The sequence below is a fragment of the Vipera ursinii genome (genome assembly GCF_947247035.1).
Source record: "Vipera ursinii genome assembly, chromosome: 2".
In the NCBI taxonomy this organism is placed as follows: domain Eukaryota; kingdom Metazoa; phylum Chordata; class Lepidosauria; order Squamata; family Viperidae; genus Vipera; species Vipera ursinii.
This window is the reverse complement of record NC_139513.1, coordinates 277077427-277094245: the sequence shown is the minus strand read 5'-3', so window position 1 is coordinate 277094245 and position 16819 is coordinate 277077427. Positions and strand designations below refer to the sequence as shown.

Sequence of the window (16819 nt, the reverse complement as noted above, 5' to 3'; positions counted from 1 at the left end):
ATTTATATACTGCTTCAGAGTGCTTTACAGCCCTCGCTAAGCAGTTTATAGAGTCAGCATATTGCCCCCAACAATCTGGGTACTCATTTTATCAATCTTGGAAGGATGGAAGGCTGAGTCAACCTTGAGCCGATGAGAATTGAACTACCGAACTGCTGGCAGCTGGCAGTCAGCAGAAGTAGCCTGCAGTACTGCAGTCTAACCACTGCACCCCCATGGCTCTATGGTTGTAAGTCCAGGACTACCTGTATGATTAATACAAATAGAGCCTATATTATCTCCCAAACCACTGGATATATTTCACCCTTCTGCAGGGGTGGACAATGTTTTGCTTTTTTTTTTTTTTTAAGTATAAAGGAGGGACCCCTTGCCACACTAGATGGCATCTGCCGGATTGCGTGTAAATTGTAAATTTTCTAAAACTTGGCTGAAATTTCACAACATTTCAATGTTCATGCCAATTGTTCATGGCAAATTGTTGCTAATAGGTCAATTTTAAAATGATTTTTAAAGTACTTTTTTTTCTTTTGAGGGGGATAGGCAGGTTTTTTTTTTTTTTGGAGGGTTTTACACATTTTACAGCTTCCATATTTTTTTAAAAAAAATAGAAAATGGCCCTGATTTCGCAGGGGAGAATGGGGGAGGGGATTTTTGGCAAGTCACAGGTTTCCTACTTCCGGTATCACTTTATTTGGTAGAGGTGTCTCTGCAAACATTCATCCTATGCATACTCAAAATTGCCATATTTGACATGCTTATTCAGAGGGATGGAAGTTTAGCTTTGTGCACTATGAGAACCTATCCCAAACTCAGAAAGCCTATTAATAAAAGAAGTTGGAGAACTATACAATACTTAATTCTCTTGTATTATTATCTGTTACTGTGCAGTCGTACAGATTTAAAGATCTTGCCTTCATCCAAAGAGAGATTTCAGAGTAGTATATTTCAAAATGAGACATTCGGTTCAAAAAGGCCATGTAAAGTCTAGTCCTAATACATTAAAATCAGCTAAGAAAGCCCAAATATAAAATGTCTAGATGAATTAAACTGTCTATGTAAGCAGCAGTTAGTATTTCTCAAGGCACAAATATGTGTTATTTCCTATACTCTAAAATGAAAAAATGATTGGGAAAAGGGACTCCTGCTTGAGAGCTATGCATTTCAGAGCAGCAAACCTTTCAACAACAATTATTGTTCAGCGGGTACCTAGAGCCTAGGTTTCCATTTTGGGAATCTTAACTTCAGAATACCAAATGTTTTCTGATCTGCTGTAAAATACTCTTCATGTTTCTCAAGTCATAAGTCTCATCTGTTTCAGCCTAGAGCTTTTGAATGCATAGTAATTCCATCCAGTACAGGTGACATATTCATAGATGGAGCTGCCTAGGTAGACAGGCAATATGTTCTTCAGTTACTCATAGTACAGTTACTTATGACTTTACCTTCTTATCTTCTCTATTTTACTAGAACAGCTTTCCCCACTTGGCAATCTCAGCAGCTGTTAGAATGCAGAGTATGTGCCTTGCTGGGGAATTCTGGGAGCTGGTGGTACTAGTATTTGTGGAAGGCATTAGATTGGGCAGAAATGTGCTGGAGGTTTTATTTAAATGAGAAAGTTTTATTATCAAGTGGTGCCCAGGAAATGCTGTTAAGAGAGAAAAGCCTTGGCCACGCTAAGTTGTAGCTGCAAATGACATAAACTTAGCTGACAAGGAAACAGTCAAGTTGGGTGTTGTACAGTACATTCTGCTTCAATTGAACAAGATAAGAAAAGGCAGGCCTTGCTGTTGGATGAATCAGTGTAGGCAACTAACCCTTTATAGCATGGTCTATAAAACCAATGAATACTTTACCAGGCATGTTATAAAATGTATTGCACCTTGATGGAGATATAGAAAACCATTCTTTTAGAGATTTCATTTTTTTATACAGAAGGTATATTCTTTACTGCTTTGGAGAACAATGCCATGGGGTTATAATCACAAAAGAAGATTGTGCATTTTTCTTGCTGGATTAAAAAAAAATATGGCTAGATCAAAAGATGGGAGATTATGTCATACTTATTCAGCATTGCTATAAGTACTTTGAAAATGCACATGTAAAAGTAGATCCTTTTTTCCATTGTTGCACAGAAAAGTCACTGTGTGTGTACGCACACACACATACACACACATACACACACATGCTATTTAATATAGCAGGTAAAATTGAACAATAAATTTGAGTATCATTTTGCCTAAACTAATGTTATACTCCATTTAAGAAAATGAAGCTAATGCTTATTAAATTTCAACCAAATGTAGCTGGAAACATACATATCCTTTACATCTCTGTTTTTCCTCCTTACATAGGTGCTGAAAACGTGTAAGGTTTGAATGGAAAAAACATGAAGAGTTTGAAAGCCAAGTTCAGGAAGAGTGATGTAAGTATTCAGTGGCTCAGTTTGGCTAACTCTCATCTGTTTTCACTTCCATTCCACATTCTTTTGCTTCCAAGATGATAAAACCGAAGGTTAATAAACTATAAGAGCAGGAGTGGCAAAGCTTGTAAAAGGAGACTGAAAGGAGTAATAGGATGACAAATTGCTTCTGTTCTAGACAAATATTATGAATTAATTGCTAAGGTGAAATCATGGTCCACCTAGCCAACTTTAGTTGATCTCAAAAAGCTTAGCTGCAACATACCTGGGTAATTCTTGAACAGGAGACTTAGCTGACATGGAAGCGACCAAAGAAACACAGGACTGAGCAGGATTAGGAAGTCAAGAAAATGTCCTTGAGGAAAGCAGCAGTTTCTATATTGTTGCCAAAAAACCCCTATATCTACCAAGAATTAAACTTGATATGAAGGAGACTTTTATTGGAGAGTGCATAAATTACATTCATCTTGAGGTGTGAAATAGATGTATATGTGTTGGCTTGAATAGCTCAGCAAACTTCTGTTTAAACTAATCCACTTCCATCAGTTTATCTGAAAAAAGCTACTATTGCTCAGCTGAACTTTGCTACCCATCACACCAGGATATAGTTTTAACTATTGAGGACTGCATATTTCGGGAAGGATTATATAGCCCTTCCCTATGTACAGTCTATAATATGTAGATTGTATAATGCACATGCACTAGATTCAGGGAGAAAGTCTTCCATTTGAATCCCTGAAAAATTGCTGCATTTCAGCGGCCCACAATTGGGTCTCCACATCTTGCTTACTCATAATTCATGGTGTACAGATCATGATAGATAATTCTCAGTCCAAACCGAGTGCAGCAGACAATAGCTTATCTTAGTTTCTGAATTCATTTGTAACAGGATCATTCCTATTAGCCTTCTCTGGCTTATCTTAAATGAAGAGCAGGAGTTACATATTTAAAAGTTCTGCAGAAAAAACTATATTGGTTGAAGACCATGTCTCTGTTGGCCAGGGTTTTTCTTGTGTTTATCCTTTTAAGAACAACTGGTAGGAATCAACCATTCTTGTTGCAGAAGATAATGTCCATGATCGGCTCTCTTTCATATCTGGAAGACTCAGTTTTGACAGTTCCTGGTGTTTCATCTTCTACATGTCATATTCATTCCTCTGCTTTGTACCTCATCACTGTGTTAATGTCTTTGTCCTAGCAATCTGCCTCAGCTTGTCAGGAAGCAGCCACCGTCTTAGGCCAAGCATTGACAGGTTGTGTTGAAGTTTTGCTGGATCATCAGACTCCTTTAGATCGCTATAACTGCAGTTTATTGGGTGGTCCTTTGTAAAAGGAAACTGATGAGCCATATGTGCTGCTAGGGCTATGACAAAAGTTGCCTTCCAAATTGTTGCTACGCATTTCAGGCATTGTGTAACTTTTAGCTTTTTTTAATTTTGAGTATGAGGAACACTTTTCTGGACTGTCTGGATGACAGTTTTTTTATAGCTAAAGAGAAAAGAGAATGTCTTGGGTCTGCAGGAAGACTGTTTAGTGATAATATAGGCTGTTTTTTCCCTTGTGTCACAGATTGATGCTTCCTTGCAGATCTTTGGCATTCATCCCTGCCAAACACTGTCTAGCTCTTAAGAATCAGCCAAAGTTCTTCAAAGTCAGGGTTTCCATTACCATCTACTTTTTTTTCTTGTTGGCTTATTAAAAAAGCAGCAATCCGGTGATTCTAGCTTGGGTGCAATGCTAAACAACCAATGAATAGAAATCCCTATTATTTGTTATTCCTGCTAAGTAGTGTACATAATGAGACCATGGACCCATGCAAACCTGCTTCTTCAAAGTATTTCAGGCTGGTTGGGATGCCGTTCTGGCACCATTTTTTTGTAAATAATTTTTGGGATGCTATTTTCTTGGTTGAAGGAAAAGTCAAAACCCATTGATTCCTTTAAACTAACTTAATTGTTTGCTTTCTTTGAAATGTCTGGAGAAGAAGCTTTTAACAAACAAAAGGGTATTTTATGGTCTGTTCCCATGCCTGGTATTTGTAAAATTTTGTGGTTTCTAAGTTGAAAGGGAAAGAATTAGGGAAATATATCAGTCTGGATAATGTAGTCTGTTTTTTAAAAAATAAAGCATTTTAATATCCTATGAAAGACACTCCCACAGTTATCTGTTGCTATTTTTCCAGCTTCTTTCTAATTCCTCTTCTTAGTTGATCTTTTCCTGAATCCTTGGCATATAACCTGCTCATTTTCATATCTGCTTGTAATCTGGCCTAAATTGAAACATCTGCATATAGTTTCCAAGTTGTTTTTTTTTTTAGATTGTAAAGTCCTTGAAAAAGAGTTCTTTCTCCTTATCTCTGGTCCTAAAGAAAGTAGATAACATACATTATGGAAATGAATAACATTAGCATATGTCAGGGTAGTAATTTGGCACCCAGACACCAGGGTACCCCCCCCCCAAATCTCCAATCTCAATGGATTCTTATTCCACCTCTGGTTTCTTTAAACTAAATGAAACTAAACTAATATGAAAAATTTGTATTGAATAGAAGCACGTTGCATGCTGGCTTTCTGTAGCATTTCTATTTGCTCAAATGCCTCAGGATTGTGTAGAGCTTTCACTGGGATAGAAGAAAGCAACTAGGACTATTTTCCCTCTGGTGAATAATGTGTGGTCAATGTGGTAAGTGAGCTTCGCTCTTGGGACTGGTCATGCTATAATGGGATGTGGGAATGACCTTGGGAAACATTTCAGAAAGGACCCTCTTGCCCGTGGGTTTTATCACCCTGCTGCTGTGACTGCCACAAAGTCATCTCTGCTCATTCAGAGGTGTCTTAGTCCTCAATTTTCCTCAACCGGAAATCCTCGCTAACTCTTAACTTTATTGTAAGCGTCCATTAACACATTTTTGCAAAACTAAAAGTATTTCTTTTGTCTTTTGCTTTTGCTTTCCAGAAAACTAAGGAGAGTCCCTTCTGAAATGTTTCCCTCTTTCTGTGGGTGGAGATATTTTTATATGCTTGTTTTTCAGCCTCTGGGCTCTTCTTTCTGTCTCCCAAAATCATTTCCTCATACTGTTATACATGCTTATAATGGCTCCCATTTTGTGAGTAGGCCCATCTCCATGACAACCATTTGTGACTGTGCTTTCAATAGGCTAACATAATTCCAAATCTACTATAATTCATAAATTTGTCTACCCTATGTATAAACATCTTGGGGGGGAAATAATGTGATCTATCATTCCCTGACATTTTCATCTAAAAGGAATCTTTGCAAATGAATCTTAGTGAAAATCTTATACACACCAGTAAAGGTAAAGTTATGGCTTATCAACAAGCTTTTTGAGAAGGAACCTGTTACATTTGAAAGACAAGGTTTAAAAGTTGTAAATAAAAGTCAGTGTTACAGATTTTTACATACGTAATTGCAGTGGCATTATTAGAATCTAGTTGAGTTCTTATTATTTACTTGGATTTGCATGAAACAGCAGGATTAATTTCATTGAAAATCATTTGGACTGAAACTGAGAGGGGTGGGAAAGGCTGAGTTCATATATTGCTTTTAAATCATAATAAAATTGGCTTGTTTGGGTTTAGTATATTGTTCAAGACAGCCCATTCAGTAACCATACTTAGGCAAATGATTAGTGCTACATGGGAATCCAATCAGATAGAAATTAGGAACACCAGATCAGGTGAATAGTCCTATCTTAGTCCTCTTCAGTGTGGTGCTTTCAAGATTAGGACTATAATTTCCCAAATTTCAGGCTAACATAGAAGAAGCTTGGAATTGTGGCCTTAATTCATCTCAAGTTCAACAGTTTGTAGAAGAATGCCTTATCTAGCATTTTATTCCATCTATGTACAACCAGATGCTTCAGGTAACCGAAAACCACACTATATTCTAAATATGTCACAATACCTCTTGCTTTAGAGCACGGATGTCAAAGCCGCCACGTCATGTGATGTGTCGTGATGTATCGCGACTCTTTTTGCATTGCCGGCAGTGGGGTGGGCACGGCTTCAGTATGATGAGACTGGCCCGTGGGCCAGCAGTTTGACACCCCTGCTCTAAAGTTAATGATATAGGTCAGGGGTGTCAAACTGCCGGCCCACAGACCGGGTTCATCAAACCGAAACCGCACCCATCCCATTGCCGGCAATGCAAAAAGAGTCGCGATACGTCGCTTTATGTGACGTGGCAAGTTTAACACCTGTGATATAGGTACTAATAAGAAATAGGATAGAGAAGGTAAAATTTATACTGCTGAACATTCAGGCTGATTTTTCCTTGCACTCATTTTTTCACTCTTTAGTGGTATTATCTAAAGAGCAAGATCGTGCTTTTGCATAATCTTTTTGCACATTGTTTCAAGGAACAGCCAGAGAAAGCTGCATAACTTTGAGGTTAACCACAGAGCTATCCAAGCAGACTCTGAAGCTAGCCCAAGCTCTGTTTTTTAAATATTTGAGACACTTTTGAACTTAGATAGTAGAGACTAAGTTATTATCATTGGCTTTTAAAATCTGTGATAAATTGTAGACTTGGAATAATGCCAATAGCAAATATTTGAGCTTCTTTCAGTTACCTTTGAATGGAGGTAGTGCTATTGCTTTAAGCAGTAGTAAAACATTTATATATTTCATTCACCATGTACTGTTTTGTCATAAGCTTCTTGTTTCAAACTCTATTAAGTTCATTCTGGGTGATGAATTTATAGAAGCTTGGTTGCTTTGTCTATGGGAGAATCCCAAGGGTTCAAATATTGTTTTAATAGATGCTCAGTTGTGAAATTTTCTTGTGTTTTAGTCATATTTCTATGACTGTTTTTCTTCTGTTAGATAATGTCATCTGTCTCTGCTAGACAAAATCACTCTTCTGAAGGAAGGTCGTCAGACATGTAAGTCTGGAGAGTGATAAAAGTAGTTAGGTCTTTTCTGGAGTTTTATATGTTTTCTAGCTCAGTGAGAGGTTGAGTCATCTACGTGTGTGGTCTTTCTTATCCATTAACTTAAGAATAAAAACAGAGTTTTTGCATTTGGAATTGAGTTACCATAATTTGTTGCTCTACAGCAGTGATAGTGACACTGTGATTTGAGACCACCATCTGGTCTGCTGCAGTCTCTCTACCTGCATCAGCTAAACAATCTGCTCATTTCTCCCTTCTGCCCAAATGTATGATCTGGCTGGACAAAATCATTCAGCAACTCAACCTCCCTCTTTCTCACATCCATCAACTAGGCAGAAGAAAGCCTGCAGTTGTTGGTAATGGTTCAGGAAAATAGATCAGTGGCTGAAAACTTGTACATTGACATGTATACATTTGATAATATGGGTAGCAATGTGAGTGTGTTACTAAAATTCTGAAAACATTTATGAACAAATCTCAGATGCTGTTACTAACTTTGAGGTCACAAACTTTGCTAAGTTCTAATGGTATGCCAGAATGACCTTGGAATGCTGGGCTGAAGACTGGGCCAAAGAGGCTGCTTAGAGAATGGTCAGATATTTATTTATTTTTTATTTTAATTCCATTTATATCCCGCCCTTCTCCGAAGACTCAGGGCGGCTTACAAACTTAGCAGTAGCCTTCATTCTATGTATATGCCTGCTTATTAGGGCTTTCACACACACACCCAAGCGGCATTATATAAGACAGCATAGTTTGCAGCTGGATAGTACGTGAAGTAAGGGGCTCAAAAAGACCCTCTAATTTCTTGGACCTGTCTAGTCTACCTGGTAAAGCTAATATCAGTTCCCTACAAAGCGTCTCTGGGCCTAGTCTTCTAAGATTATTCTGACATACCATTGTACAAATAGAAGTATATAATTTTACACCGGCAACACCAAAGGAAAACTGTAATTAGGAAGTACAATTATGAATATTAAAAAATGAAACTCAGTTGAACAGGAGATCCAATTGTTTCTAGTCCCTTTGTATTCAAGATATTTCTATTGATGAATGTTCTTGACCAGCAAATTGTTTATTATTATGATCAGAATTTTTGTTTAAATGAGGAAGTGAACTTGTACAAACCATAGGGAAGTATATTCAAGGTAGGTATTAGGAGGAATTTCCTGACAGTAAAAGCTGCCAACCAGTGGAATAGCTTGCTTTAGTACATTCTTCTTCATTAGAACTCTTGAAGAGAGACTGGATAGCTATCCATCCAAACTACTTTAGCAGATCCTGCAATGAATGGCATTGGATTAGAAGATTGCTAAATAAATGGTTCCTATCTTTTCCTGAAACATATGAATCTAAAGATGGAAATTGGGTAAGAGCAAGGATTGTTGGGTTAATTGCATCACCCTGCATTTTCTGAATATTTATTTAGTGGTTCATGGTTGGAGAAAGTCTGTGAACTACTACTGACTAGTATGCCACTCCAGTTGTACACTTTAAGATCAAGTTAGAAATGTACAATGCTGCTTTAACAGGATACTGATAGTATGTTAAATACTGAACTCAGCCAATTATATGGCACCTATGTATCTACTATATGAACAATGTGCTTATTTGCCATTGCAGGTAGTCCTTGACATACAACTGTTCATTTAACTATGGTTAAAAGTTATGACAACCTTGGGGAAAAAAGACTTACAGCCTGTACTCGCATTTATGACTGTCACACCACCCTCTTGGTCATGTGATCTTAATTCAGATGCTTGGCAACTGGCTAGCATTTACAACTGGTTGCACCATTTGCAGTCACATGATTACAGTTTATGACATTTTTTGCTGATTTCCAACAAAACGTGCATTGGGAAAGAGGGATTCATTTAACCACATGATTTGCTTAACAACCACCATAATTGTTGTAAAATCAGGTCCAACATGTAGTGACTTACAATGGAAATTCCAATTCCAGTTGTGGTTGTAAATGGAGGGCTAGCAGTAGATACTTACATGTTGAATCCAGCGGTACTGTTTTTTATTTACACATCATTCTCATATCCCTTTGAAGTAAGCACTTCACTTGGAGGGCCAAATGTAATCACAGAGCCTATTTTGTTCTACAGTACACTTTCAGAAAAGTAGCAGACAAAAAAGAGCCATGCTCATGCCAAGAACATGGAAATCTGTTTCTAGTATGTAATTTTCAATGAGTAGTCTTAACTGAAGAGTAGGAGGAATAAAGAAGAAAAATGTTCTTTGTTTAACAGGAGAAACAAATCTCCCCTCCCACCCCCGCTTGATTTGAGAGCAAGAGTCTGAAAGACAGCTGGCTCTGATCTTATCGACACCTCTTATAAAAGACTTCCTTTTAATCCAGCCAGAATAAATTTCTTGATTTTTATTTACTGAAGTTTGGGCTTGATTTATTAAAACAGCTCCTGGCCTTAAAAGATTCCAATATTATGGAGGCAAAATAGTCCCAATCTGGTATATAAAGGAAGCTGATTATGTTTGAGAAATACAAAGTTCTGGTGGTGGACAGAAAATAAGAAAATGCAAGGAAAACAAATCATTAGTCTAGTGCAGGAGTGTCAAACTGGTGGCCCGTGGGCCAGATGCATCACGCGCAGGCCACGCCCACCCCAGCTCTGCAAAGGCAAAAAACGTGCTATGTCACGATATGTCATGTGACGCAATCGAGTTTGACAATTGTGGTCTAGTGCAGAGGTCCCGAACCTTTTGGGCACCAGACACCGGTCCTGTGGAGAAAGGTTTTTCCACGTACCAGAGAGGGCATGGTTTTGTGTACTGCCTGCATCCCACAGATGGGGCTTTGCTTGTTTGTGTGGACCGGTTGCTGGCATGCTGCAGCCCGGTACCAGTCCACGGACCCGGGGTTGGGGACCCCGAGTCTAGTGAATCAAATTGGGTTGTAGCAGGCTTCCATTGAAACATGTAATATAGACTTTTCAGCAGTCACCCTAAGCATAGGGCACATTTTAAAGTACACACGGATTCCCCAAAATTGGGATTGTTGTAGTTGTTTTTGAGAATTGTTTGAATGTTATCACTTCTGTATCATATTATCATAGAACATGATATAATTAATGCTCTATAAGTGGTGGAAGCATGGAATATGGGAATTTCAGTTGGAATCGTGGAATAGTTCAGGAGTAACACACATCTGTCAAAACTATTACGAAACTCAAGCTGGGACGTGAGTTCTCTTAATGGCTCTTAAGAGCTATTTACTCAAAAGTTGGAGACAGACAGCTCATCTTCCAGTCAACGCTTTGCAAGCCGAGTCTCCTACCTTTTATTCCACTATAAACTTGACCTGAATGATCTAATTGTCCTAGAGGTGGGGGCAGGAGGACCTGGTGGGCTCTGAAGATATAATTAACAGAAGTCTGCAGATAGGTAAAATATATGATAGCAAAGGAAAAACATTAATAGTAAGCAAATTCCATACCACCATATTGGTGTAGGTGAATCTTACTATAGCCATTATATTTGTGTTTGGATCTTTTAAGCTTTCAAAGGAGCCTTTCCCTCAGAAAATAACTAGCAATTCATAATGTGCTTTTTGCTGTGTTTTGCGATGTTGGATTAGAATGATCATGGCTAATAGTTTGGAAGCGATTCATTTTGCACATAGCTTCATATATGTAATGGTAAGATGAGATGATGAAATATTTATTGAAAAAAAGCAAATAAAACCAAGCATGGGAAATGCTGGTGGGGATGCGGCTAAACTTTTATTATTTATTTATATTTTACATTTCTGAAATACCTGCCTTCCTCGGGGAGTGACTCTAGGCAACGACAGTACTTTTCCTGTCACATCACTGTCTTCTGATATGTCTCAAGAGGGACAGTGGCTGGGTTGGTGGAAGAGACATATGAAATGGGGCTGCTATTAAAATTTTAGGCCTCCTGGATCTGTTTTGTGAAATCTCACTTCAAAGATATCTGAACAGAAGTAGGAACCGTCACTTTCATGAGCTTGATGGAAGCAGTATCCGGATGCAAGTTCTTCCTGTTTTGTACATGTATTCCACATCTCAACACTCATACAAAAGGTTGCATTGGGGCAACCTTCCATTCATCATTTATCTTTGAGGCTGGTACTGTAGCATCTAAGCAGTGTCATTAAAACTCCTCCAGAAACAAGTTAAAAGTCAGTGCTATTATAACTTGGTGTATGAATTTGCAAAAGGAACATAATTCCTTTCTAAAAATACAGTGGAATTCATATAAATATGTAGCTTTCTGTTGCTATTAGAGGCAAAGGCTTGCTACATGGGATCAACCAAAATGTACTGCTTAAACTAGAAAGCTAAATGCTCAGAGCTGCAGCGCAGTTAGCCCAAAGCATTTTGCTTCTTGTTCTAGAAGAACAAGATACCATCAATTTGTTCTCTGTACACTAACGTTAGCTTGATTAGCACTTAAAGTTTATATCTAACTGGCTTCTCCAACTTAATTTTTTTTTACAAAGGGACAAGTTGAATCCAAAAAGTAGATAGGAAATTGAACAACTCCCACCCTCTTCATATAGTCCTTAACTTACAACCACAATTGGGACCAGAATTTCCATTGTACGTCATTGCAGTTGTAAGTTGAGCCAGACTCAATTTTATGACAATTATTACCAGTCATTAAGAGAATAATGCAGCTGTTAAGCAAATCCAATTTCCCCAGTGATGATTTTTTTTTGCAGAAATCAGCCAAAAAGTAGCTGCAAACCATGATCACGTAAACACAAGCCAGTTGCTAATTAACTAAACTGGATCATGTGACCACAGGGATGGTATAATGGTCATAAGTGCAAGTCCAGGTCATAAGTCACTTTTTCCAAGGCTGTCATAACACTGAACTGTTATTAAATTGATGTCCATAAGTCAAAGACTAGCTGTACTACTTGACTTTGGGTAGCATTTGGCTCAATGGCCTTAACCCGGAGATGAGCACTGCATCCTTTAGTCGACAAAAACTAGTGGAGTAAAATCCGCAGGGATTCCTTTTTAAAAAATTATACAGCAGCTACTGAAATTATTTTGGCTTCATTAGCTTTTATATGGTAAGCCTTCTTGCCTGAAATTGTTGCATCTGTGGATACCATTTGGTTTTTCTCATCTCGCTTTCCAGAAGAGGCCTGACAAAGTTTGGGTATTAATATTATGTTAGCAATATGGTGATGCCTATGTGCTTATTTCCATCATCAAGAGATATTAGGCCGAGTAAATATCTGAATTGAACTTATGATGTTTCCTCTTTTGTCTTTGTGTGGAAGCCTGATTCTCAACAAAATGCCTATAAAAGAGGGCCATATAACAAATCATTTGATTTTGCATATTTGTCTTAAAATGGTGGGTGGGAACAATGGTTTTTAATGTGAGAAATTATAGGTCCCAAATACCTGTTTTGGCTTAATGATGTTTGTAACTGGTTGCTTCCAGCATGTGATCCTTTCTACAGGTAATCCTTGACTTATGACCACAATTGAACTCAAAATTTCTGTTATTAAGCAAAACGTTGTTAAGTGAATTTTGACCCATTTTACGATTTTTGTTGCCACAATTGTTACGTGAATCACTGCAGTTGTTCAGTTAGTAACACAGTTGTTAAGTGAATCTGGCTTCCCCATTGACTCTATCAGAAAGTCACAAAAGGTGATCACATGACTCTGGGACCCTGTAACCATCATAAATACGAGTCAGTTGCCAAGCATCCAAATTTTGACCATGGGATGCTGCAACTGTCATAAGTGTAAAAAACCATCAGTCACTTTTTTCAGTGCCATTGTACCTTTGAATGGTCACTAAATGAACTGTTGTAAGATGAGGACTATCTATATTAGGCCAACAGTAGTTGAGACTGATGAAATGCTGTAGAGTTTTCACTTCTAAATAAAATGATAGTCAGCAGCGTAAAGTCCAAGGAGAATTATCTATTGAAGCATTATTATCTTTGTCTACAGCTATGTGCTGACTCATCCACAAATCTATTGCTTAGAGATAAAGCAGTCTGAACACAGCTCACAGATGTAAAATATTGTCGGTCTTTGTCTAAAAATATGCTGTATGTCAGCAACACATTTTCCAATACGCTTTTCTCTGGTGGTGAAAACTCTAGGACAGGCAAGTCAAACTGCCGGCCCACGGGCCAGATGCATCATACTGGAACTGCACCCACCCCATTGTCGGCAGTGGGGAAAAAGTCCTGATATATCACACGACATCACGTGATGTCGCAAGTTTGACATGCCTGTTCTAGGAGGTGGTGGTATCAATTAGTAACTGCTATAAGCAGTTACTAGGAGGAAGAAGCCAAGGCTGAAACGGGTCTTGGATTAGAATAGAAATTCACAAATCCTTTTTTCAATGGGAAATGAGGCAATAGAAATGAGAGCTTTTGAAAGAATAGCTGCAAGTATCAGTGTTTAGTTCTGAATGCTTAAACGGTGTTTCTCAACCTTGGCAACTTTAAGATGCATGGACTTCAACTCCCAGAATTTTCCATGCTGGCCAGAGAATTCTGGGAATTGAAGTCCACTCATTTTAAAGTTGCCAAAGTTGAGAAAAACTAATGTAGAAAGATAATGTTTGGTATGTTCTTCTCCCCACCCTACGCAGTCATTTCTTCAACCTGTTTTATAAACAGCAGCAGTGTATTGTGCTACCATTTTTAATAATTTATGCTACTTATTAGAAATATGTCATATCTCTAACATCTTCCTTGTAAGGAACTCTGAATCACTTTTAGATGGTTAGTTCTTTTTCACTTAACTTACTTTTCTCTCTGTGCGAAGCATATGTTTTACCTTCCCTTTTCTTAACCATGTGTAATCAGCCAACATAAAAGGAATCCATTGCACCTTGCTGATAGGCTAAAGGGATGTAGAGTTGGGATGCAGTGTTCAGATTCCTGTGGGAGTGAACGCTGAACCAGCTGTGCTTTGACCTTGGAAAATGCACATTCATTTGCCATAATTATACTTTGACTGATTGGTAAAAAATTACAAATACCAGATTGAAACACATCTGCTAGGGCAGATTTTTTAAAAAATTTTTTTACATGTATTCCCTTCAGTTTTATTTTCCTCTGAAATGACCCTTATTGTTGAGTGTATATTTTGCAGGCTGGGATTGTCAAGAAGTCATTACAGCCGAGTTTTTGGTACTATTTCACTTGGCAGACCAGCACAGTGACAACTTTCTGGCAGTTTATAGCTGCAAAGCATCTAGTTGCAATGTGATTCCTTTTTCCTTCTCAAAAACAGCAGAGTCAGAAAGCAAATTTCTTTAGTTTCTCCACAGTTTTAAAACACAGCTTGCACGTAGGTATCTGGATTGCTAAGTTATTTACAGTCGTGCCTTTAAATGGAAACCTACATAGTTTCTTCACTACTAGAATTCTTGCTTATGACAGGTAGCACTGAACAAGCTTGTGATTGTTCCTGAACAGCCTCTTTGTTTTGGTTTAGCTCCTAGGTTCAGCATTAGGATAGGCCACATGTTTGCTTTTAAAATTTTCTCTTTGTAATGTTCATGCAGCTGATGGAAGTCCAGAAGCTGAGAAATAAAGTGATAGCAGATTCCAAAATAACAACCATTGAAAGAGAAGTCAAGGTAGAAGAAGACAAGGTTATTAAGTTAATAGTTTCTTAGCATGCAATACTAATAAATATGGTTTAGCATCAAGACACTACTTCTCTACACAAAATATTTTCCCCTCTATATACTTTGTGTTAAACAACTAGTACAGGTAATTGTCACTTAACAACCACAGTGGCGACCAGCAGCTCCATCACTAAGCAACACAGTTGTGAAGTGAAACATCACCTGACTGTGCTTGACTTACAACATCAGTTCCAGCTGTTAAGTGAATCACCACAGATCATTTAGTGCAGGGATATCAAACTCGCAACGTCACGGGACATGTCGCGACGTATCGTGACTTTTCCCCCCCATTGCTGACAATGGGGTGGGTGCGGTTTCGGCATGATGTATCTGGCCCGCAGGCCGGCAGTTTGACACCCCTTATTTCATGTAATGTCCTGCCAACTTCCCCATTGACTGCTTGACTGTGAATGAAGTTTGCAAATGGTAATCACTTGGCCACAGAACTCTGCAACTATTATAAATGCACACTGGTAACCAAACACACTAGTTAACAATCTTCTGACTAGGGGATGCTGTCGTAATTTCAAGGAGCAGTGATAAATCTCCTTTTTCAGCACTTTCATAACTTCAGTTGGTGAACAAGTAACTGAATTCAAAGGATACGAATTCAAAGAAATTCTGAGTAGGATCATTTTTCTTTTTCTGTATTATCATTTTTCTTCATTGTACCTTGTTTCAACAAAGAAACCATTTGAAAAAGGATAGGGTGCTATTTACCAGAATTAAAGAGATTTGCAGAATTATGGGATAGCTTCAGGTTTAACTTTATGTTCAGTTACTCCTTTCCATTCCCACATATGTCTTTACTGACCTGATTATGCCAATGGAGAGCAGCAGTGCTTCTTAGATTACAGTTTGATGCCAAAGTTATCTAAGCAGGAGACTTCTATTTCGAGTCCCTGAGTTAGTGTTTAATGGGTAAGATTTCTCACTCACCTGGATCCCACTCCTGAGACTTGGGGTAATTTAGTCGAATGCTAGGACTAAGCTGCTGATTCATATGTTGTATCTGAAATAGCTTTGGAAGTCGTTCAAAAGCAATTTGCTATAAGACTTGGAGGGTGATAAGGGAAATAGAGCCTTTAGCTTGTTCTTGGTTCCTGCTTCAGAGCTCTAAATTCAAATGTTGCAATGGATGAGCCTTCCCTACATAATTACCATCCAGTTTATTTGGACCACAGCTTCAATCAACATAGTCATTAGACATGCTGCCCAAAGTTAGTCCAAAATATTTGGAAGCAGCTGGTTGGGGAAAGCCTGGACTAGATGGGTGGGGGCTTGCTCTGGTTGAATGAGTTTTGTTCCAAAGGAGAGAGTTTTACACTTAACTTCCTCATGAGGGTGAAGTTCATTTTCCAAGTTTGTGGTTTGGTTTCTGAACATTTTGTTACCAGGGTAGGTAACATCTTCAGCAGAATTTATGGCAGGCATGTCAAACTCATGACCTCACATGACATATTGGGACTTTTTCCCCACTGGCCCATGGGCCGGCAGTTTGACATGCTTGGTTTAGGGTAGGGGTAGGCAACCTTGGCTCTTTTATGACTCCTGGACTTCAACTCCCAGAATTCCTGAGCCAGCATGGAATTCTGGGAGTTGAAGTCCAGGAGTCATAAAAGAGCCAAGGTTGCCTACCCCTGGCTTAGGGGATGTCAGTGTCAGTGTTCTGTTTATAAGGGCTTTGTGTGTTCAATAGGTCTTATGATGGGTCAGATGTGCGTGTCTCAAGTGTTGGTCTTGTAATGGATCAGGTGGGAGTCATCAGTGGGAGTCTTGTGATGGGGAGGTTACATCAGGTGAGGGTCTTTG

The 16819-nt window shown here is 38.5% G+C and overlaps 1 protein-coding gene across 3 annotated transcripts in view; it reads left to right on the top strand.

Annotated features, from left to right (window-relative positions):
- The window catches only part of RAI14 (retinoic acid induced 14), a 116976-nt gene that overhangs the window by 15782 nt on the left and 84375 nt on the right, over window positions 1-16819 (top strand). For all 3 annotated transcript variants that reach the window (XM_083357306.1, XM_083357305.1, XM_083357307.1), the window contains exon 2: window positions 2352-2422. In XM_083357306.1, coding sequence (XP_083213432.1) covers window positions 2387-2422 — 36 coding nt within the window. In that variant the 5' untranslated portion in view covers window positions 2352-2386. The remainder of the gene's footprint in view (window positions 1-2351; window positions 2423-16819) is intronic.